This window comes from Anopheles stephensi, chromosome 3 (genome assembly GCF_013141755.1).
Source record: "Anopheles stephensi strain Indian chromosome 3, UCI_ANSTEP_V1.0, whole genome shotgun sequence".
Classification (NCBI taxonomy): domain Eukaryota; kingdom Metazoa; phylum Arthropoda; class Insecta; order Diptera; family Culicidae; genus Anopheles; species Anopheles stephensi.
Genome location: NC_050203.1, coordinates 81,349,446 through 81,369,721, shown reverse-complemented (window position 1 = coordinate 81,369,721; position 20,276 = coordinate 81,349,446). Strand labels below are relative to the sequence as shown.

The 20,276-nt window shown below is 44.9% G+C and overlaps 4 protein-coding genes across 6 annotated transcripts in view; 2 read left to right on the top strand and 2 right to left on the bottom strand.

The window, feature by feature from the left end:
• The window catches only part of LOC118513003 (transcription factor hamlet), a 92,497-nt gene extending 87,369 nt beyond the window's left edge, over positions 1 to 5,128 (bottom strand). Inside the window, exons 1-2 of one of the 3 annotated variants that reach the window (XM_036058261.1) lie at positions 4,465 to 5,128; positions 3,874 to 4,090 (exon numbers count right to left, since the gene is read on the bottom strand). In XM_036058261.1, the coding sequence (XP_035914154.1) occupies positions 3,874 to 3,910 (37 nt within the window). In that variant the 5' untranslated portion in view covers positions 3,911 to 4,090; positions 4,465 to 5,128. Of the gene's footprint in view, positions 1 to 3,873 lie in introns of all 3 variants that reach the window. The other 2 variants (XM_036058260.1, XM_036058263.1) reach the window with 2 other exon arrangements.
• Positions 5,129 to 15,214: 10,086 nt separating this feature from the next.
• On the top strand, positions 15,215 to 17,428 carry LOC118510912 (gastrulation defective protein 1 homolog). The gene is made up of 2 exons (XM_036053315.1): positions 15,215 to 15,376; positions 15,440 to 17,428. Exons 1-2 carry the CDS (start codon positions 15,277 to 15,279, stop codon positions 17,320 to 17,322), a joined length of 1,983 nt encoding a protein of 660 aa, XP_035909208.1. The 5' UTR covers positions 15,215 to 15,276; the 3' UTR covers positions 17,323 to 17,428.
• LOC118510914 (NTF2-related export protein) lies at positions 17,349 to 18,125 on the bottom strand. The gene is made up of 3 exons (XM_036053317.1): positions 17,977 to 18,125; positions 17,819 to 17,905; positions 17,349 to 17,752 (listed from the first exon to the last, which is right to left on the bottom strand). The coding sequence occupies exons 1-3, from the start codon at positions 17,998 to 18,000 to the stop codon at positions 17,441 to 17,443; spliced, it is 423 nt and encodes a 140-aa protein (XP_035909210.1). The 5' UTR covers positions 18,001 to 18,125; the 3' UTR covers positions 17,349 to 17,440.
• A 274-nt stretch (positions 18,126 to 18,399) lies between these two features.
• On the top strand, positions 18,400 to 20,265 carry LOC118510913 (zinc finger and SCAN domain-containing protein 12-like). Its single transcript, XM_036053316.1, has 2 exons — positions 18,400 to 18,673; positions 18,744 to 20,265. Exons 1-2 carry the CDS (start codon positions 18,560 to 18,562, stop codon positions 20,079 to 20,081), a joined length of 1,452 nt encoding a protein of 483 aa, XP_035909209.1. The 5' UTR covers positions 18,400 to 18,559; the 3' UTR covers positions 20,082 to 20,265.
• Positions 20,266 to 20,276: the final 11 nt, after the last annotated feature.

Below are 20,276 nucleotides of genomic sequence, written 5' to 3'. Positions count from 1 at the left end.
CACTGCTGAGTAATGAATAAATCAAAGATAAAAGCCAAATTTTGACACATTTTTAACAACACGGATTCAATTTATTGCCAATATCGTCGCAAACGATCGTTCGTTCGTTAGCGCGCTACTAACGCCAATCCGCAACCGCAACTTTGACAGCGCCACCAACAGTGTCAGGTTGACAGTTCGCTTGCAGGCGCTTAACAAAATGCGCCAAAGCCACCACAACACGCTAGCGCAAATGAGGCTCACCGTCAGCCCCTTCATAAAAAAAGATGAAGGCATTAGAAATTCACGCCGGTTCACCGCTACCACATAAACTCGCTACATTTCAATATCGTGTAATCAAAGTCATAAATAAAGTTTTTATCTGCACCCGGGCATCTGCTCGCCATCCCCAACCTTTTCGCCAATTAATGCTTGCGCTCCTGACAAGGAGGGCGGCAACTCAGGGATTTCTCGACCACAACCGAATCGCCCCGACGACCTCCTCCCGTTACGGTATTGCGTGTTGCCACACACACACACACACACACACACACACACACACAAGAAGAAGCAATCCGTGCGAGCTTACTCACGGGCACGAAACGATTCCTTCTGCTAGCCCTCGAAACCCGGCTCGAAGATTGATGTGCGCCCCGTGCGCCCAGAGGGAAAGACAGTGGTGACTCCCGTGTGGGAGTGTGTTTTCTAATGTATACGCAGCCAGCAATAAAGAAATGGCAGTAAAAGGACACTCTACCACGTTCGTGTTCGTGGTGGCCCTCGTGTGACAGTTGACAGGACAATTCCCACCCTCGGGCGGGAGCTAAGATCAGGACCGGGGCCATCATCATAAAACGGACCAATATTCACATACAACGTCATGCACTTGTACGGCACATGGAAATGGAAAGGCTGGAAGCAAAGGAGCCCCGCATGTCCAACGCCCGTCCAACGAAATCCCGTCTCCACGCTTTTGGAACGCGATCGTTTTTATGTAATCATAAATTTTATGACACAAAAGAAAGAGAGAGCGAGCGAGGGTGGGAGCTACGATGAACATTTCGGGCGGTACTTCCCGTTTATGATGAAAAGGGGTGCTACGCGCCTGAATGTCTGCACGGGTCCTAACGACGACGGCGAGTGCCCGAACCGAAAACTCCGAATGATAAATTAAAACAATTGGTTCCTATTGGTTGTCCTGTTGGGTGGCAGGACGAGAGCCCGCTGACTGTTTACCATAAAAAGGTGCTTAACAAGAGGGGACAAAACCAGGATCGACTATCGACTGTCCACTGCGCGGAGCGAACCGAAGCAAAGCTCTAGTCACCTGAGCCTATAACCCATCAAAAAACCTAACATCCGGTTTACCTTCCCGCCTGCCCGTGCTCCTTTATTATCTCTCATCGCACGAGGGACACTACCACCGGTCCAGCCAAGGCCGGCCCGTCAAGACTTGGGGTCATTTTTATTTCCACCCAGGCACCCACAAGATGCATGTGACGTTATACGCCGCAGTTTATTAACGACGCTGACGCTGTCTTTTCCTCCGGTCACCGCTGTTGTCTTGCTCCGGGTGACTGATACGATAAGAACACTGGTAAAAACGGAAGAAACTGGACCTTCGGTGGGACCTTCCTGCAGCTCCCCGATCGGACACCGGCATGCCGGCGCAATAACAGTAACTTCTTCGAGAGACAGGAACGGAACGCGACGAACGGTCGAATGGAGAAACACGATTGGAATGGGCCTAAATGGCGCCCATAAAAATTCCCGGCTACTGTCCACTCAACCTCCCAACCCAACGACCTGACGCCCTGTGTAGACTGTGATTTGGAAGCACCTCGAGGACGGCGGACTGCACCGAATTCAGGACATCGGGACATAGACACCGGAGCACCGGTATTAACGATGGCGCCCGTTTTTATTGGAGGCGTCCGACGACCGTCCATTAGTCTTCGGTGAACCTAAAACAACGTCGATAACGATGCAGGGCAATAATTATTGCTCACTTTGGGTAGGACCAGAGCATAGGAGGAGAATCATTGGAGGGGGTTCATGTCCAGATTTACTGTGATGACTACTTCTGTATTTAAATACTATCTGTGCTTGGACAACTCCAAACTTCTTGGAGGTATGGGGAACTCTTTGGGTCTTTAACTTATAGAGACCTTTGTGACTCTAGCCTATGTCTGTGTCTAGATTTACTGCAAAGGACATGAATTCTTTCTGAATCTCTCAAGTTGCGTTCTTCAAGATTCATGGACCCATTAGTTCCGTGAGCGACACTTTCTTGACTACTAACATTCGAATCTTTACATCCAACACGCCTTTAAGGACTTTAGGATCTCATCGATTCCTCAGCTTATCGACACTCTCGTGACCCGAGACACATAAAACAGTAAAAATATTTATCGTACCCATTAAGGCGAACCGGGGAACGCTCATGCGGACCTTCACCTCAGGACACTCAGGCAGGTCTTTTGGAAAAATTATGACAACCGCACCATAACTCGCTGACGATCCACACACGATCCAGGTGAACCGTTTTGGCCGGAAGTCCGTCGTCCCCTTTCGGCTTCCTCTCTTCATGTGTTTCCGGTTCAACCACCACCGAACAACAACAAAAAAAAAGGCAACGATACACTCGTGTTCCCTACCAGTGTTGTGGTCTTGCGCGTGAGCAAGTATGATATGATTGCATGTCATGTCCTTCGAGGTACGTCCCCTTGCTTTGCTTTCCCCTTAAGCATGTAAGAATATTAACTTATTTCACTTGTCAATTGTTATCTAGATACGAGATCTCCACCGCCACAGCTCCTTTCGGAACAACCCTCCCGCAGTGCCGATGTTCCATTAGCGCAGTGATTGCGTCTTTCGTGAGCTCCTCCGTGGTACTTCTTATCATATCCCAAAAAACCCCCCTCATTCAAGAAGGGTAATGAAACCGGCGAGGCCCGAGGACACTGGGGCCAGTGGGAGGAGGTTAAGCGATTTCGCTGCTATGCGAATGTCCCTTTTTTCTGTGTCACATCCATTACCATCATCGGTCGGTCGGTCGTCGTCGTGGACAACGTCGTCGTCGTCGTCTGGAAGCTACCACAGTTTTAGTTGAAGCGGCAGCAACTAAAACACTTGAGTTGAGCGGTGATTGGTCGCTTTTTCGTACTGCTGGGCGCATTGTCATTTGGGACAGCAGGTGGTGTGGAGCGAGGGTTTAGTGATATGACAATGGGACCACACCAATGGCTGGCCCTGGCGAGCGCGCTGCGGTGGGCCATTTGGCACATGCGGACATGCGACAGGACACTTCTAATCGACTGTCCGCATCCGGTGTTCGTGTAGTTTGGTTGTGCTTTTCTTTGCGTTTTTACGTGTGTCTTACTGTGGGTCAGCCATAAAGACACCGAGTTGGCGTCATTTCGGACAGCATAATGATATTGATCGTGAGTGGACATGGTAAGAAATTGTCCTTTTTGCTTTTGGAAAGATGGAACAATGCAATATTCGTGGCAGAGTCCTTGTTCCTTTGGACAGGAAATTGAATATATATTGATTCTTTTTAACCAAGAGTTATGATAATATTTCTGTAAAGGAATGTGACCACATTCGTTGATTTAAGGCATTGCAATAGAACAAGCGACCGTTCGAAAACATTATTCATCAGCGTGTAATTTACGAGAGCATAAACAAACGCCACTAGAACTAGAACAACATTTCTCCATCCATCCATCACTAATGCGCACTTATCGCTTAGCTTGATAAGAACGCTAGGCAACAGCGCTTACAGCTTCAAAACCCGGGTTCAATTTGAACCGTTATTCGCTCTCCGAATGCATTGCTTATGTCATTACGCGCTGGTTCTGTTCTCGAGATATTAGATCTTGGCTCACTTACCTTGAGCGAATCGTCGAGCGACAGACTTGGACCGCATCCTGACGCACAGCTGCACAGTTGAAGTGGTTTGCTTGGTACTGACTGCAGTTTTCTTGGAAGTGTCACTTGTGGGATCCGAAGGTCATTACGAGATATTGAATCTTTTGCACACAAGAAATCACTTCGGATAAAGATCACTCAAGATGTACTATGCTCTTTTGGAGATACTCGGAGAATTCTGTTTGACAGGTGATTCCAAAACAAATGTAAACATTGCGAGCTGTCAGTTACGACAGCTCAGAGATGGAAGCTTGAGCTACTAAACTCTCTCGGTGTATTTTTAATTTGTGGTCCACTATCGCTAGTTCACTATAACGATGTTTAGTATTCACTTGTTCTTATCTCCTTTTTTAATTTATTAATTGTTTTTAGTATTTATTGCTTTATTCTTCAACACCGTTGCATCACAGATGCTTCATTTATCAACCGAGGTTGTTTTCCAAGTTTCCACACGCACTTCAAACGCATCAAACACACAACGTCCGAAAACTCCCAAAACTGCTAATTAAATGTGGTTTCGCGAAAGGCAAATCACGCTCCCATTTCACTCACAAGCTACGAGCAGCCGGTTGCTACTACGGTCTGGTGCTCCTGTCCGTTGGATGGATCGTTCACTACTGTCCCGGACCGTGGTCTATGGGGCCACGGCATCACACAACGGCTACACACAAAAATCTTCCTCCCCAGCGGTGGGGTTTGGTGTGAATGAATAACAGCCAACAACATAAAAAAATAACCCTCAGTAGAAACCGCTCACCATACTACCTCGGCCCACGTGGGAAGTAAACTTTCCTCGGCTTACTGTGTGTATGTGTGTGTGGATAAAAAGGCGGGGGGAGCGTGCTGGATGCAATAGTTCGGAAGGGACAACGACACTCGGTCTTTCGGCGCGCAGAACGGTTACTGCTACTGCTGCTGCTGCTACTGGTGGCGAGTATTCGCGACGACTGATCGTCCGACTCGATTCACCCGGACCGTGGAGTGCTTGCCAGCGGTTTTTTTTTTTGTTCTTTGCTGTTGCGGCTCGTCGGAGGTCCGCGTGTTTGACTGTATGGTGTTCATGTCGGGTGGTCCAACCCGATGAGCGTGCCGATAGTGTAGGAATAGAGTAAACGGATTAAACGAAAAAAAATCCCGACTAGAGCACACACACAGTGACACCAGTTGTATAGTACGAAATGGATGACTCAAAATTTTTGGATTTTTTAAAACAATTTTTGGTTTTGAATTGGACGACATCTTTTTTTCCTTGCTTGGACCCGTACTACCCTTCTGTCACTCTCTTGAACGGACTTCGGAAAACTTCGGAACAACTTGTTTTGTTTTCTGCTTTTCCTTAGTCTTCTCTGTGCTCTGGGGGGGTGTGTGTGGTGGGAAACTATTTTACTTCGCTCGCGAACATTGTAACGTTCTCTTTCTCTGTTGCTCAGCCTTTCAGATGGGGAATGGATACTCTTGGGTTCATTCAATTCCTCATAATTAAGAGGCCTTTGTTACCCTTCGCTTGTCTGTAATTTGAAGGCGTGGAGTGAAGGATTTGAGGAAGATATGTAAGTAGTAAAAACGATAATGGAAATTTACATAGAAATTTATTTAAATTGAATAACAGTTCAATTTTAATCTGAGAAAAATAACATATTATTTAAATATTTAACAGCTTTTCGAGATCACTATTTCGTTTTCGTTATTCTATATTTTTGTCAAGCCGGAAAATGGTTGAGCCAGGTTTAGGTAGGTTTTTTCTGCTTATTTTACAATGTTTGTGCACTTTTCTTCACCACTTTCCAATCGGATGAAGACGCTTAGACCCAAGCGTCACCCATCGCAAACACACATGTGACGCACATGTGTGTGAGACTTACACGAGCGAAGCGGAACCCCGAATCAGACTCGACGGAGGCCTTGGCCGACGTATGGCTTTCGCGCCAGTGTTGTTATAATTGTTGTTGCTGTTGTTGTTGGAAAAACTAGCGATATACTAGTGCAGCAGCACGTACGTTTCACTATTCGTTTGGATGGAGCTATTTTTGGCACCACTCAGCTGAGATTCGGAGATAAAATTTTGACTTTTTGGTCATCAGTTTTCTTACCGGTGGTGTGATAGACTATATAACTATAAATGTACTTTCTCCTTTTATCTGTTAAAATTGTATGGATCCATGTTTGTTTAATTTTTAACTTAAATCATAAATTATTACTTAACACAAACAATTTAATGGAGGCGCCTGGTAGCTCGTAGAAAAGTACTTAACACTAAACGTATGAATGGAGGCGCCTGGTAGTTCTTAAAAATACGAATTTCAATATTTAAATCAGAATCAAAAACTAAAACTATTGCATTAGTCCACCTTTTTTGTAATATATTTGTACAATCTTGTTTATATTTTACAGCACACACACACACTAACAGACCGATCCAGTCACAATTGTCCCGATAATGGATGACATTTCAGGGCTTGCCATCGAGCTCGCTGGATCTATAAACCGCGCAGGATAACGACATGACGTGACCGTGCCAGTCCTTCTTGAACCGGGTATCGCATAAATCCGGTCATCGCATTAATGATCTCGATGTTTCTTCGTTTTCGCTCTTTTCCTTCTCCCCTTTTTTCGAGGACATCGAGCGTTTGAAAACAAATACGAACGGTAGCTAACTCAATTGACCACCCAACAACGGCGACAACAAAAAGAACCACTTAATTTGATCTTCACTCCGAAGGAAATTGGTGACGGAATGAAAGCATCACAAACACGAAGGCATCACGCAAACACTCTTAAACCCCAAAACCCGAAGAAAGTCATCCAATCCTGTTGCGGGTGCTTCTTTACCTTTTTTTCCATTTCTCGCTTCTAACGCCACCATAAAGCGTAATGAAAAGTTGCCCTTAAATACCTGACGACCGTTTGCGAGTCGTGAAAATCAAGATTTCCCTGCCCTGGCCCTTTCGCTTGACCGTTGCAAATGAGCTTTTTCCACACACACACACACACATACACCTGTCTTGAAGCTCTCCTTCGTTATTTGTCACAAAATTTAGATTCCTTTTTTTCACCAGCTCTCTTGTCTAGAAACACTTTCTATTTTTTCATCACTCTAGAAGGAAAATAAGCAGCCCCCTGTTTTCCGCAACTTTCCCCACCCGCTCGACACACGACATAATTTGACATTTATGAGCAAGTGGATTTGGAATGGAATTTTCGGTTCACCTGCTTTTCTTTTGGCTTTGGAAAATCGGGGAGGATTGTTTCACTGATGGAATGTAAACAATTCCGCAGCCGAACCGAATCGGCAAGCGAGAGAGAGAGAGAGAGAGAGAGAGCGAGAGAGAGAGAGAGAGAGTAAAATTAGCATATAGTATCATAAACTAAACCATCTAAGCTGCTAGGTGGGTTAATCGAGCCATGACCGAAACGGGCTACAATTTACGCGACACCAAGAAAGCTGCACCAGCCATTCTGCCACCTGAAAAAACCCCATCTTACCGTGGAAAATGAGTAACGCTTTTAATGAGCTGCTTACGGGTGGATAATTCGATTGTTGACCAACCTGGGGAAAATAGCAACCAAAAAAACAATTAAAAACCAGCTACAGTATTAAATAAAAAAAAGTGTGTCCAACCGAGGTGCACAGGGTACCGTCGTGTCACAGAGTGATGTGGTTTATGCATGAAAAGAGTTCAATTTCAGTTGAATAGTCAATGTGCGGTCATGGTGGAAATGTGTGGAGCCCGAATGGGCCAATCGGTTGTGAAAAATCGCATCTCGCTGTGAAAGGAATACACGGCGCAATTTGTTGCGGTTCCGATGAGCGATTGCAATAAATAATGGCATGATAATTTTTCACACTTTGATTAAGCATGATACGGTCCGGGGAGCAAACACAAACGGATGGAAAATCGTTTGCATCAAATTAAAAGTGATTTTTTTTAAATAAATTATATTGTCATGAGGCCACATGACATTTTTCTCGTCGTATAATTAAAAAATATTATTTAAAAGGTAATTTTTCTTCAGGAAATTCAGTTTTCATTTTCAGAATCCATACGGAGGAACGCTCTCAGATGATATCATAAAAGGAGCACATAACTTCACTCAACCAATTCAGCAGTCTGAATTAAATAACTAGCTTCAATAAATGTAATCAGTTCGTCGAACTGCTAGACAGTGATATTATAGAACTTTTACCTAAAAACGATCGTTCAACGTAAATGTTTTTAACAGAATTTTGAATTATTATTTTGTTTCTCATATGCTAAAAATTGGTATCCCTTTATTTAAAATAAGAGTTGATAGAAATCATACGTGTTTGTCGCTAGTCTTCCCTGCAGCTGTTGACTTGAATGTGTGAAATTAATTGTTGCAATTGTGATATCATCTGAGAACCTTGCCTTAAAAGGTTACTGAAGTCAAGTGATGCTTATGTCTTATTACACTTGCCAAAAGTAACGACATCTTCTCCTATCTTCTATCATCTTCCTGTAATTCCTTTTTTATTATTGGCTGCTATAAAAGAGTAAACAGTCCAACAAAATCACTATCCTTACAGCTTCTGTGCCTCTTTTTGTGTATGAAACTAAAAAAACACACAAATTTCCTCCAGCAATTTCGAACGCTTTTTCACTTCTCCATCGATCAGGACGATTTCGATCGACGACCACCACCATCATCGTACGGTTTCTGTTTTGTACACGGATTTCGATTCCTTCAGCCGTTGCGTTATTATTATTTTCTCACTTTCACCTGGCCGACGTCGTGGTTGCGTTTTTGCATATTGATTTCCTGTATTAGCACGGTAGCTAAGCCAAGTGAAACCGCACCATCGGGAAAGCACCGGCGTAAGAAGATGAAAACCACTGCAAACTCACCCTCCGAAATCCGAAATAATCGAACACTCGGACTCGCAGGGAGTAGTGTTTTGTTTTTTGTTTGTTTGGAGCGGTGAAAAGAAAAGCACTGTTATTAATTTCGACCTTGATCGATAAATGGTGCTGTCGATTATTAATAGCCGCTGGTGAGTCTGATAGCAGGAGGAAGCAAGCAAAATAAAACAATGTGAGGGAATTTTCCAACTAAATTGTTGCACTTTATAATGTGTAGAATAATAAAAAGACGACTCTTTTCATTATTTAAAACATTTTATCATGGATTCTTAGTATTTGGTGTAATGAAAAGAACCAATGAATTATTTTATTCTAGTGAAGAATTTCAACATGATACAGTACATCTCTTCATGGCTTTACATACCATTTTTGTTGAATTTTTTTGCCAGTAAGTAGTACAAAAAAAACCTTCGTTTGGGTTCTTATCGCACTTACATTGTGTCCGCTGAGAGTAAACAAAATTCTTTCTCTCTCTCTCTGCTATATCTTCTCTTTGTTTTGATGATTCTATGAGCAGAAGGCTTAGCTCCGCCCACTTTTTTCTCCATGTACACCGTTCACTATGCACTGTGGTGGACAGAAATGGAGTAGTTAATAGAAATTGTAGAACATTTTCTTATGGTTTTGCCTTTGGAGTTGATAAACTATTTACTTTAACATTAAAATTGCATAAATAAACAAGTGGATAATAAAACAATTTTAATAACTCTGCTCTCGATTCTTATTGGAACATTCCCCACTCGATTCTTGTTGGAAAATTCAAAGCGTTCAATCCTACCTGTTTTCCCCCGTTTCCACAAGCCTTAATCCTGTTAATCCTTTTTCACTTCATATTAAATTTCCTTCTTAAAGCTTCCCTTCGCTTTTCTTAAAGCGTCACACAAACGTTACCTTACCGCCACCAGACGTTTTCCCAGATTTTTCCCAGATCGCGATGACCACCGGGACGGTGCAGACAAAAAACAGGCCGGCCCTTAAGTGCATAAATCGATAAATTTCAAAAATCAATACACCTTGTGTACACCGCTGTACACAATAATACACCGGCGAACCGCCGTGGCAAATGTGTTATTTGGTTTTCCCGGGTCGGTTTTGCTCTTATTCGCCGCCCTTCTTTTCGCCTGTGTCGTATTTCGTCTTGCGGAAAAACAAACTACGACCACCACTACGCTACGCTCGGCCCGTCTGGTGCGGAAAAGCTGGAAAGGAAAACTGTGGAGGAATTTATGCCGGCGCTAATGCGGCCACTACCGGTTTGCGAGGCAACAAGTACTTCCGCGTGAAAATGGCGAACGAGCCCATATTCACCTGGCGGGATCGCAGTGGGAATCAAACTGGAAGGGTGGTGGGAGGGTGTGAGGGGGGGGGGTTGCTGGGGGTGGTAACAGAAGCAGGTGAAAATTTAAATTCAACCACTGGTTTCACTTTCGCTTCGATAAGTGTATGTGTGTGTGTGTAAAAGAAGGATTGAAGGTTCACATCAAGGCTTGTGGCCAATGACAAATCGAAACGAACACTTGAAGGGTTAAATGTAATTTGTCAAAACGAAGAATATTATTTTACATAAAAATATTAAGACTTATAGAACGATAAGGTAGCTATTTTTGAAGTTCGATAAGCAAGTCATGTCTAATGCTTATTTCAAGCCTTCTTTATGAAAATCATAATCGTCTCTCAAGGACAGCCCGTGCCTTATTCTAGCCTTAATCTCTCCGCCGGAAATGGTCCACCACACACACACACAACCGCACACGGTCACGGACGTGTCAACGTCGCCGGTGCTCTGCCATAAAATATCACATGCTATATCAAAAGCCCCAAAAGTCTCCAGCTAGCTGATGTGCATAGGCCAAATTTGCCGCCCTTTATGCCCTTCTCGTTAAGATAAAGTCTTGAACCAGCTGGCCTCACCGAGCTCACTTCACCCACAGAATTGGTGTGATTTGTCAGTCCAGGTGGAAAGGTGGTCATGCCGTACCGTAGATTTACCGAGCACAGAGTTTTTGCACGGCCCGTACCTTGTGCCTCATCAAAATTGGTTGCGTGTGGCGACAAAAATCGCGCAACCCAGCTTGACTAGCGTTTCACCGATAATTTGCATATCTCATGCGTTTAAAGAAGTTGCAATTGCGAACGAGGCATGGAAAAGCACAATTAAAGTGGAAATTTTACGGTCCGACACACATTGTGTCACGCATTCAAGGTAAAGCGCGACAGCGGTCTACTGAGCGGGGTACTGTACATTGTTAGATATAGTGGTCTTATATGACTAGCCTATGCCTATGCTAATATGATTAGAACTCGAAAAGATCATATTAAATCACCGTCCACAACCTTCAGTACTTTCTAACCCAACACGATCACTTTTCACTATGTCAAGGTCAATTCACAGTCGCCAGAGTTCCAGTCCAACGCAACCCATATTCTCAGCGCACACGGGCAACCCGCTCACAGCCCGGGATGGATTGGAAAGGGATGGATTGTTTTGTTTTTCCTAGCGGCTTGAAAGGCACGATTCCTGCTCGGTCAAGGCATCACATCAAAGGGTGTGGGACGTTGGGTGGGTAGACGATTTCCCTGCAAGAAAGTTGCTGGATAGCTGAGTGCTCAGCTGATTTTATTGAGTTTCGATCGATCGGGAATGCAAAAATAGAGTATATTGAAACCAAGCCTCTAGAATATACCTGTTACTACTAGATACTTATACGTGTTAGTAGCTATCGCCTAATTATTACCTAATAAACGAAATGAGCCCTCTTTTACTAGCCCTCTCTTTACTAAGTGTCATTAATCACAATATCAGTTCCATTACTATTTACTAAGAAAAATACTCTCTATCTCTCTCACTTTCGTTCTTTGTGAGTATACTAACCACTAACAGATGTGCCCCTGAAACGTCAAATTTGGGATGACGGTTCAAGGTTCCTAACTGCTTAGATGCGCATTCCTCCACGAATGAGATTCTGCCCGTATATACGATGCACCAACGTAGTAAACAATGTGGAGAACTAAAGCAATGATTATAAATAGAAGCTAGTGGCAGTTCCGATGCAGCGGACCTGACGTCAGTGGTTGTTTTAAGGTTGGAAATTTAATATTAATGATACGAACGGATAAAATTCAAAGTATTCAGCTGACTAATATATTTATACCCCGAGGATAGTCTCCACTGGAGCCGGAACTCCGTGTTTGCTATAAACTGTAAATGTTTACTACCAACTTTGCCATAATAACCATAAATAATAGCAGATTGTTTCTATCACCATAATGGAAGCGCTTCTGGGTACGCTCGCTCGCCGCTAGACCAAAAATTAATTGCTACTTTTCATTAGCTGTAACAATAAATTATACTCATTCCCGCATCAAGGAAGTCCATTTGTTTCTTCACCTACGTTCTGATAGTTTGCACGAATGCGCCACTATGGTCACCCCGTCTAGTCAATGTCCGGAGGTAGCCCCGAAATGAGGATAGTTGATTAAGCTTTTAGTCAAAGAGCGAAAGGAAACCTGTTGGTCAGCGGGCTCGGAAAGAATCAAAAGCAATACTTATTATGGTGATGAGAATCCTGTCCAATCTTATCCTGGCCCCTAATCGGAAAGTCCATCCCAGTCCAAGTCTGGCCGAACGGAACCGATACGAGCGTGAATACAGCGGAATAAAGGGAACCGAGAGAGCATTATCATGGCGTCCGAAAGGGTGGACCTGGTCCTGGAGATACATTCCCAAGTGTGTGCTTAATTGACTTTTGGCGTAAATCATCACCCCAAGACCCTTCAATATCCGGGACCCATGGCTGTGGCTAGAAAAGACACTACCACCTGTAAATTACTAGCAGTTGGAAGGTAGAACTACAACTCAAGCGGTCTTGAGTTCGACAAAAGCGGGAACTAGTTTAGTCTTGATAACACATTCGCGAATCACTACCAGCACCACCAATAAAAGTGCCAAACAATGTAAATGTAAACCATCAAAACGATTCGGTCCAGCTCCGTGCATATAAACGCAATCGGGCCCGCTAAAGCCGCTAGCTCCGACGAAAAAAGGGCCAAAAAAGATAAGCATGAAATATTTCGCTATCGAATTGCGTGGCGATGAATATGGAAACGTATTAAAATGGAAATCTCGAGCCACCGACTGCTTCCAGCCATGGAGCCAGCGAAATGTGTGGAAAATGTGATCGCAAAATTGGAATAAATTAACTCTTAACGTCAATCGGTCAGGCATTCGGCTGGGTTCGGTTTTGGAGAGAAGGATTTGGTGCGCTAGAGTGAGGACCCGTTCCATCCATCCAATCCAATACCGCAGGACCGCGAAATCACCTGCGATCAGCCAGATATGAACCTGCAGCATACCGAACCGAGATAGGGTGTACGCTAATTTACCTTTTAATGGTACTTCGCAAATACCAACAGCCACAAAAAAACGCTACGCAACTCTTAACCGACCGGAAACGATCGGGTTGGCTCTTCTAAAAATATAACTCCAACTCCCTTCGGTGTGGGAGTCCAATCCGTACACTGGCGCCCAGTTTTATGCGCTTCATGATGAATGCAAAATGAATATTCAACGCGAAAAGTTTATTAAACACAAAACTCCAATCGAAAGTTCCAAAAGTGTAAAAAGAGAGAGCCCCAAAAAAAAATTGAGTGAATTGCGTGACAGAGTTTGTTTTTGGGGGGTTCGGTTCGGTTTCGAGGGCTTAAGGACTTCATTAACGAGCTATGGATGGGTTATCCTTGAAGGGAGAGAAGGGGAGATTTTCATGTGGAATATGATAATGATACTGAGTTATCAGATTAGTAGATTCGAGCTGTCATTTGTACTACTTTGACTGGTTTAGAATATGTGGTTCAATACTCCCTGGAGTCCTTGGCGTGGTTTTTGAGTTTTCATATTATTGAACTATTTATTTTTGCTTATCTGATCATGCCGTTAATCCAGTTTACCCCTGCACGGACCAATTGGTTGTACTTCTTGCATATTAAAGCGCCAGACGCTCTGGAACGACTCACCGTGACGAATTGGAGACATCGTATGGAAGGCAAACAAATGTCAGGCAATGTGTTCTGCTTGAGCCAGAACCAATTGGACCACGCATTTGTTCTAAAAATTCTAAGCAACTCGTCGTCTCATAACGAGTTTGCTTTATTGAGGTTTCGTTTGAACCTAGCTGTCTAGATAACACCAGCCACGTCTCAATCGGCCCCATGCTGAGCGACGGCAAACACTCAGCACTTCCCCGCTTAACTCAAGAGGCATCACATGCAACCGTTTTGCGTACGAATTGGTCTATTATTGCTCATTTTATTTCTACGGAAGTGAGCATCCTCGACCCGGCCTGGGGGTGTGGATGTGTGCTAAAAATCTGTTATTCAACTCCTCCAAACGACGCTGGCTCAACCGCACAATTGGATAAAGAGCTCAGCCCACAATCGACAACCCTCGACCGCATCCTCAAGTGACTTGTCTAGGACTCTCGTCTCGGGTTCTAGATATGCGATTGTTCCCGCTCGCAACTAACCTCTAATGAACTTCTACAGTTCCACGGCAAATTTCACGTAGCGTACCACAGGATGGTTCGCGCAAAACCCTCCAAGGACATAAGGACAGTTCGCGGCTGAGCAAAATATCGAGTGGTGGCACGTGACAACCGTTTTGGGGAAAATTTATCAAACAGAACCACCACCACCGCCTGCGCCCAAAGCTAAACTTTGGAATTTGGATTCCCATTTCCCCTTTTTCAATTCCAAGGTGAAGATTAATTGCTCCGATACATACGTCGAACGCCATATCGCGTTAGTGAGGGAAAGATGCAAACCAGCTCCAGCGCTCATAAAGTACGCACGAACGGAATGCAAATGGTCTGTTGGTAGTCCTCCAGAACGGTTTGTTGTCATCGTAAAATGTACACCACCCGCGTTGTACAGGTTACCGTAGCGTAAGTCGTAAAAGTTGAAACGACTTTCACGTTGGAATGAAAGATTGTGGACGTTCCGAAAAAGGGTTTGTTCATGCTGCTGCTGGCTTGTAACGGTCAGAACTGGAACCTAACTTATCGATGGCAGTGCTCCCCTGCAGGGAGGGTCGGCCATTGTCTTTGGATATCTAAGCGATAGGAGTTTTTGTTGTTAAAGTCCATTTACTGCCAGCCTCTTTAATATTGTACTAAAAGCGAACGTAGTATTGCTTCTATCTTTGTTTTACTATGATTGTTAATACTTTCTATTGTTATTGCGTTGAGTCAAACGTAAAAAAAAATGAGTAAACAGAAAAAAATCACGATTTGATATCAGTCCAACGGAAAACGATGTAAAAAATAGTAAATTTTCAAAATGATCCTATTTTGAGTGGTGAACCCAGTTCTATATACACAAAGCCTGCTTGCAGATGAACGACGACCCCTGCATCCGCCTTTGACAGCAAGCGATTTGTTGATAAACACAATTCTATCGAAAAATCGATCCCGTCTTGAACGCGATCAAAATGAATCGCGGAAAAATCACATTTGGAAAAATAAATCTCAAATCTTCTGCCCCATCAACAAGCTCAGCGGAAAGCACAGAAAATCCTTCAGCGTCTTCAGGTAAGCTTTAGCAGTTTGGCGTCTCGCTTACACCAATATTCTAACCCATTCTTTCCGTTGCAGATGGCACCGTATCCGGGTTTGGATCGTTCGGGCGTAAGGACAGCTCCTCGAAGGACGATCCAGTTGAGCGTATTTCGGAAGAGCTGGATAACAGTAAGCTGCAGGAAGTGATGGGAATATCGGGCTTCGGTCGAAAGCAGGCCAAACAGTTCGACATTAATGAGATGATTCAAAAGGCCAAGCAGAACGCACCGAAAGCGGTGGTGGATGAGAAGGCTATCATTGAACCGGGTGGTGGTACGAAAGGGGAAAACGATGATGATGATGATGACGACGATGAGGATGATGATGATGATGATGTGATTGGTCCAGTACCAACTCCTGATGGAGCTGCGAACGATAATCGACGGAAGAAAGGTGACGATTCGGATGATGACGAGCAGGACGATGACGACGACGACGACGATGAGTTTGATGAAGATGCACCGATAAACAAGCTACCCCACTCACACGAGGTCGAGATGCGCCATGGTAGCAAGGCGGTGATTGCACTCGCCAGTGACCCATCCGGCGTACGGCTCGCTTCCGGATCGATGGACTACAACCTCAACTTTTGGGACTTTTCCGGCATGGATAAATCGATGAAAAGCTTCCGATCGTTGCAGCCGTGCGAAAACCATCCCATCCGCAATCTGTCCTACTCGTTTTCGGGCGATATGATGCTGGTCGTGTCGGGAAGCTCTCAGGCGAAAGTGCTCGATCGTGACGGGTTCGAGAAAATGGAGTGCGTAAAGGGAGATCAGTACATTGCGGATATGTCGAAAACGAAGGGCCACATTGCGGGTCTGACCAGCGGTTGCTGGAGTCCGGTTCGGCGGGAAGAGTTCCTCACGAGCGGTATGGATTCGACGCTCCGGACATGGGTGTTTGCCAAGACAAAGGAACAGCGTGCGGTAATAAAAACCCGGGCACAGGGTGGCCTGAAGACGATTCCCAACAGCTGTGCGTACAATCGCGATGGTACACTGATTGCGGCCGGTTGTAGCGATGGTTCGCTGCAGACCTGGGACACACGCAAAATGTTCGTCCACACCACACACTGCATACGGGACGCACACAGCAAAGGTTCCGACGTATCCTCCGTGCTGTTTTCATACTCGGGCTTCCAGCTGGCCTCCCGTTCGATGGACGAAACGCTCAAGCTGTGGGATATGCGTGCGTTTAAAAAGCCGCTCCACGTGTTCGACGGATTGTTCACCCGGTACGACACAACAGACTGCTGCTTCAGCCCGGACGACACAATGATACTGACCGGGGAATCTCTCCCGAAAGGTGCCAAACAGGCCAATCTGTTCGTGTACGATACGAAAACGTTCGACGTGGTCGCAAAGCTTCCGGTTACCGATTCGCACGTCATCCGCACGCTGTGGCACCCGAAGCTGAACCAAATCTTCATCGGATGTGGAAATGGGCTTATTCGCGGACTGTACGACGAGAAGCGTAGTATGCGCGGCGCCAAGCTGTGTGTCGTTAGGACGCATCGGAAGAAGAAGGAGTCGGAAATTGTCGGTACGACGCAGATCATCACCCCACACGCGCTGCCAATGTTCCGGCAGGAAAAGACTCGCTCGGTGCGTAAGAAGCTGGAGAAGGATCGGCTTGATCCTGTGAAATCCAAGCGACCCGATCTACCGATCACCAGCGGCCAGGGTGGACGTGTGGCCAGTTCCGGTGGAACGCTCTCGTCGTACGTTATTCGAAATTTGGGCTTAAGCAAGCGGGTGGAGGATGATCAGGATCCGCGCGAAGCCATCCTGAAGTATGCGAAGGAGGCGGCCGAAAATCCTTACTGGATTGCGCCGGCCTACGCCAAAACGCAACCCAAGCCCATCTTCAACAGCGAGGACGAACCGGAAGCGAAAAAGACTAAAACGGAGCAGTAGAAGGACGTATTGATAGGTTAAACATGTATAAGAAAAAATGTTCCATTTCTGCCTATTAAAACATGTGCTTTTAATCGTAAATTAAACATAAATGATGCGCCGCCGAGCTCACACGACACTACAAAATGCCGTCCTGCAGGCGGAAACAGTCCGAAACGATTTTCCACTTGTCTCCCTGGGCCGTTATCATGAACGATTGCTGGAATGGTTTCGACGGGTTATCGTGGAACTTTACCGAGCCGGAAACCTGCATCACGAAGGTTATCTGCGCCGATACGGCATCGTCTACGATGGGCTGTGCATCGATCGTCGTGATCGTGTGCTCAGAGCGGGGTAGCTCGTGGAAATATTTCTGTATTTCGTCCTTTCCCTTCGCACCGTTCCCATTCCACACGAGCAGCCCGGTGTCCATGTACAGGGGTGCCATGTGCTGTGCAGGAAAGAATAGCTTTATTAGTGTATGCGGTGCGGTTTACAACACAATATGCCCGCTTACCTGCCGCTTCTTATCCACATGGTCGTAGTATAGCTTTACGAACGCTTCCGCTGTGGTACATACTGTATCGATTTTGGTACGCATTTCCTAGGAGAAGAGTGATTAAAATAACGGTTCAAAATGAACATTCTGACTGAGATTTTAGTGAAGATGCTTACGTTATCAATTTTTGCAGAAGCCATTATGAAATAAAGATGATTTTTACAACGGAAAGTAACGAAAATTAGTTAGCGCGGCGTCAAGAATGCCGGACATAAACACGATTGTTTACATTGTTTGACGTTTAACACATGCGGACAGTGGGAAATCAAGCTGGTACGCAAACGTATTATTTTTATATATTGTTATTGCTTGCGCTAGGTTTTTGGCATTTTTAATTAAAACGGTAAACTAATAAAAATAACAGTGAAAATATGAAGCATGTTTGTTGTTTCGTTTTCTTTTATTTCACAAAAGTTTTCCAGCAAAATCTCCCAATGATTGTGTCCGTTAGCAGTCCCTTTGTGATACGTATTGCGAGGAACGAGCGAACGTCTGTGATTTTTCAACCCATCGACATAAACACGAACAAAACCAATCCTGAAATGTCACGGAAAACACAAACAATCCTTGTTCGCGCCAACGCACAACTAGGAAACTACGCAATTCAACTGAACTTTTCATAGATAGTAAGGACAGCTGGCCTCAGCAGCCGGACCGTAAAATAACAGGAACAATATTGCGAGGAAACCACCACAAGCTATGACCTCTTCCAAGTGCCGATTCTGCCTAGAGCCGCATTGCCCTGAAGCCGGTAGCGTTTCCGTGCAGAACGTACCATTCAGCACCGCCATCAAGCGTGTATTCTCGTTTGAGGTAATAACCCGGAACAATTGCAGAATAATGTATCAAATTACTATGTAAATCGCTGTGTATACTATTGTAGATAAAATCGGAACATAATTTACCCGACCATGTGTGTAAAGTATGTTCGACAAAGGTATGGCTATTCCATACCTACAGCGTACTGGTGGAAGATAATCAGCGTAAACTGCTACAAGAATGCACGATGGCGAGTACTATCCAAAGCGATGACGTAGATAACGCATCGCCTAATGGAACTTCAACTGAGCATCCTCAAATCAAAGTAGAACCACAGGACGAGGACAGCACCACGGTAGATGACACCTCCGCAAACTGTGAGGATGCTTTGGAAGCTACGGCTCAGCCAGTGTTAGAAATTGATGTAGCTGACAATATTACGACGGAAGAATACCGTATTGCAACAAACGGTGAGGAAATCAATTCAGTTACCACAGGTAAGACTTCCGCGGACACAAATCTGCCGCTAGAAGATGAAAGCACAAATACTAGCAACGTGTTGGAGCGTGATAGAACACACGAGGGCGAGCCAGGCGAAGCTGAAACAACTTCTGCGAACGATTCTCAACAAACCTCGCAAGATGTTTCCCTTCCCTCGAACACTGTCGGGCCGTTCGCGTGCGATCACTGTGAGCGATCGTTCGGCAGCCGAAAAGAGTTGAAAAACCATCAGCGTATCCACAAAACGAGCGAGTGTCCCATTTGCAAAAAAACGATTAAAGGGGACTTTATCAACCAGCATATAGCCGTACACAATGGCACGTTCCGGTGTGACATCTGTGACACTCCGTTCGGCAGTCGCCTCACCTTGCGAAAGCACAAAGACCTGAGGCACGCGGACGAAGATCAACCGTACGATGAAGCGTTTCACTGCAGCATGTGCGACCGGACATTTCACAACAAAACGCAATTGTCGGTGCATCGCAAGACGCACCTCATGAAACAGTGCCCGATGTGCTTGAAGCAGGTAAGAAGCATGCATCTGCAGAGTCACATTTCCACCCATCAGGGTGCGCACTACTGTGAGCCTTGCCAGAAAGCGTTTTCGTCGCGCAATAATTTATTGATTCATAAAAAATCTAAACATTCGACGGTGGTACAGCCGGTAGTGGCGTGCGATCAGTGCGAACTTACCTTTCCCACTCGGGCAAAGCTGACCGTTCATCAGAAGGTGCACCTGCGTAAAGTGTGTCATGTCTGTGGGAAATCATTACGGCCGAACAAGATGAAGGAGCATCTGGCTTCGCATGAAGGGGCGTTCCGGTGTCCGGACTGTGATAAGACGTTCACCACCAAGTACAGCATGCAGAAACACATCCGTACATCGGCGCAATGTGGAAAAGAAACAAGCGATGATGAATCAGAACCTGAGTTAACGGTAGCTTTAGAATGCCGGGAATGACTGTACTAAGCTGAGCTATTAATATTTTTACCTATTTTAGCCATATAACCGGTAAAGGTCTTGCCTTCTGAATCTTCTTTTATTCGAGAAAAAAAAATAATTCATAATACTTTAATACAAACTTTACCAGCAATACGGCCAGGCCGTTCTTTATGAATAAAAAAAAATACAAACTTTACCTGATTCCGGTCCGGA

What these genes read in the sequence shown, in the direction of transcription:
- LOC118510912 (XM_036053315.1), top strand. Translation starts at nt 15,277, where the DNA reads ATGAATCGCGGAAAAATCACATTTGGAAAAATAAATCTCAAATCTTCT. An exon ending in AAATCCTTCAGCGTCTTCAG is followed by an intron (nt 15,377 to 15,439) that starts GTAAGCTTTAGC and finishes TTTCCGTTGCAG; the next exon opens with ATGGCACCGTATCCGGGTTT.
- LOC118510914 (XM_036053317.1), bottom strand. Translation starts at nt 18,000, where the DNA reads ATGGCTTCTGCAAAAATTGATAAC. An exon ending in CTTCTGCAAAAATTGATAAC is followed by an intron (nt 17,906 to 17,976) that starts GTAAGCATCTTC and finishes CTCTTCTCCTAG; the next exon opens with GAAATGCGTACCAAAATCGA. An exon ending in ATGTGGATAAGAAGCGGCAG is followed by an intron (nt 17,753 to 17,818) that starts GTAAGCGGGCAT and finishes TTTCCTGCACAG; the next exon opens with CACATGGCACCCCTGTACAT.
- LOC118510913 (XM_036053316.1), top strand. Translation starts at nt 18,560, where the DNA reads ATGACCTCTTCCAAGTGCCGATTCTGCCTAGAGCCGCATTGCCCTGAA. An exon ending in AGCGTGTATTCTCGTTTGAG is followed by an intron (nt 18,674 to 18,743) that starts GTAATAACCCGG and finishes ATACTATTGTAG; the next exon opens with ATAAAATCGGAACATAATTT.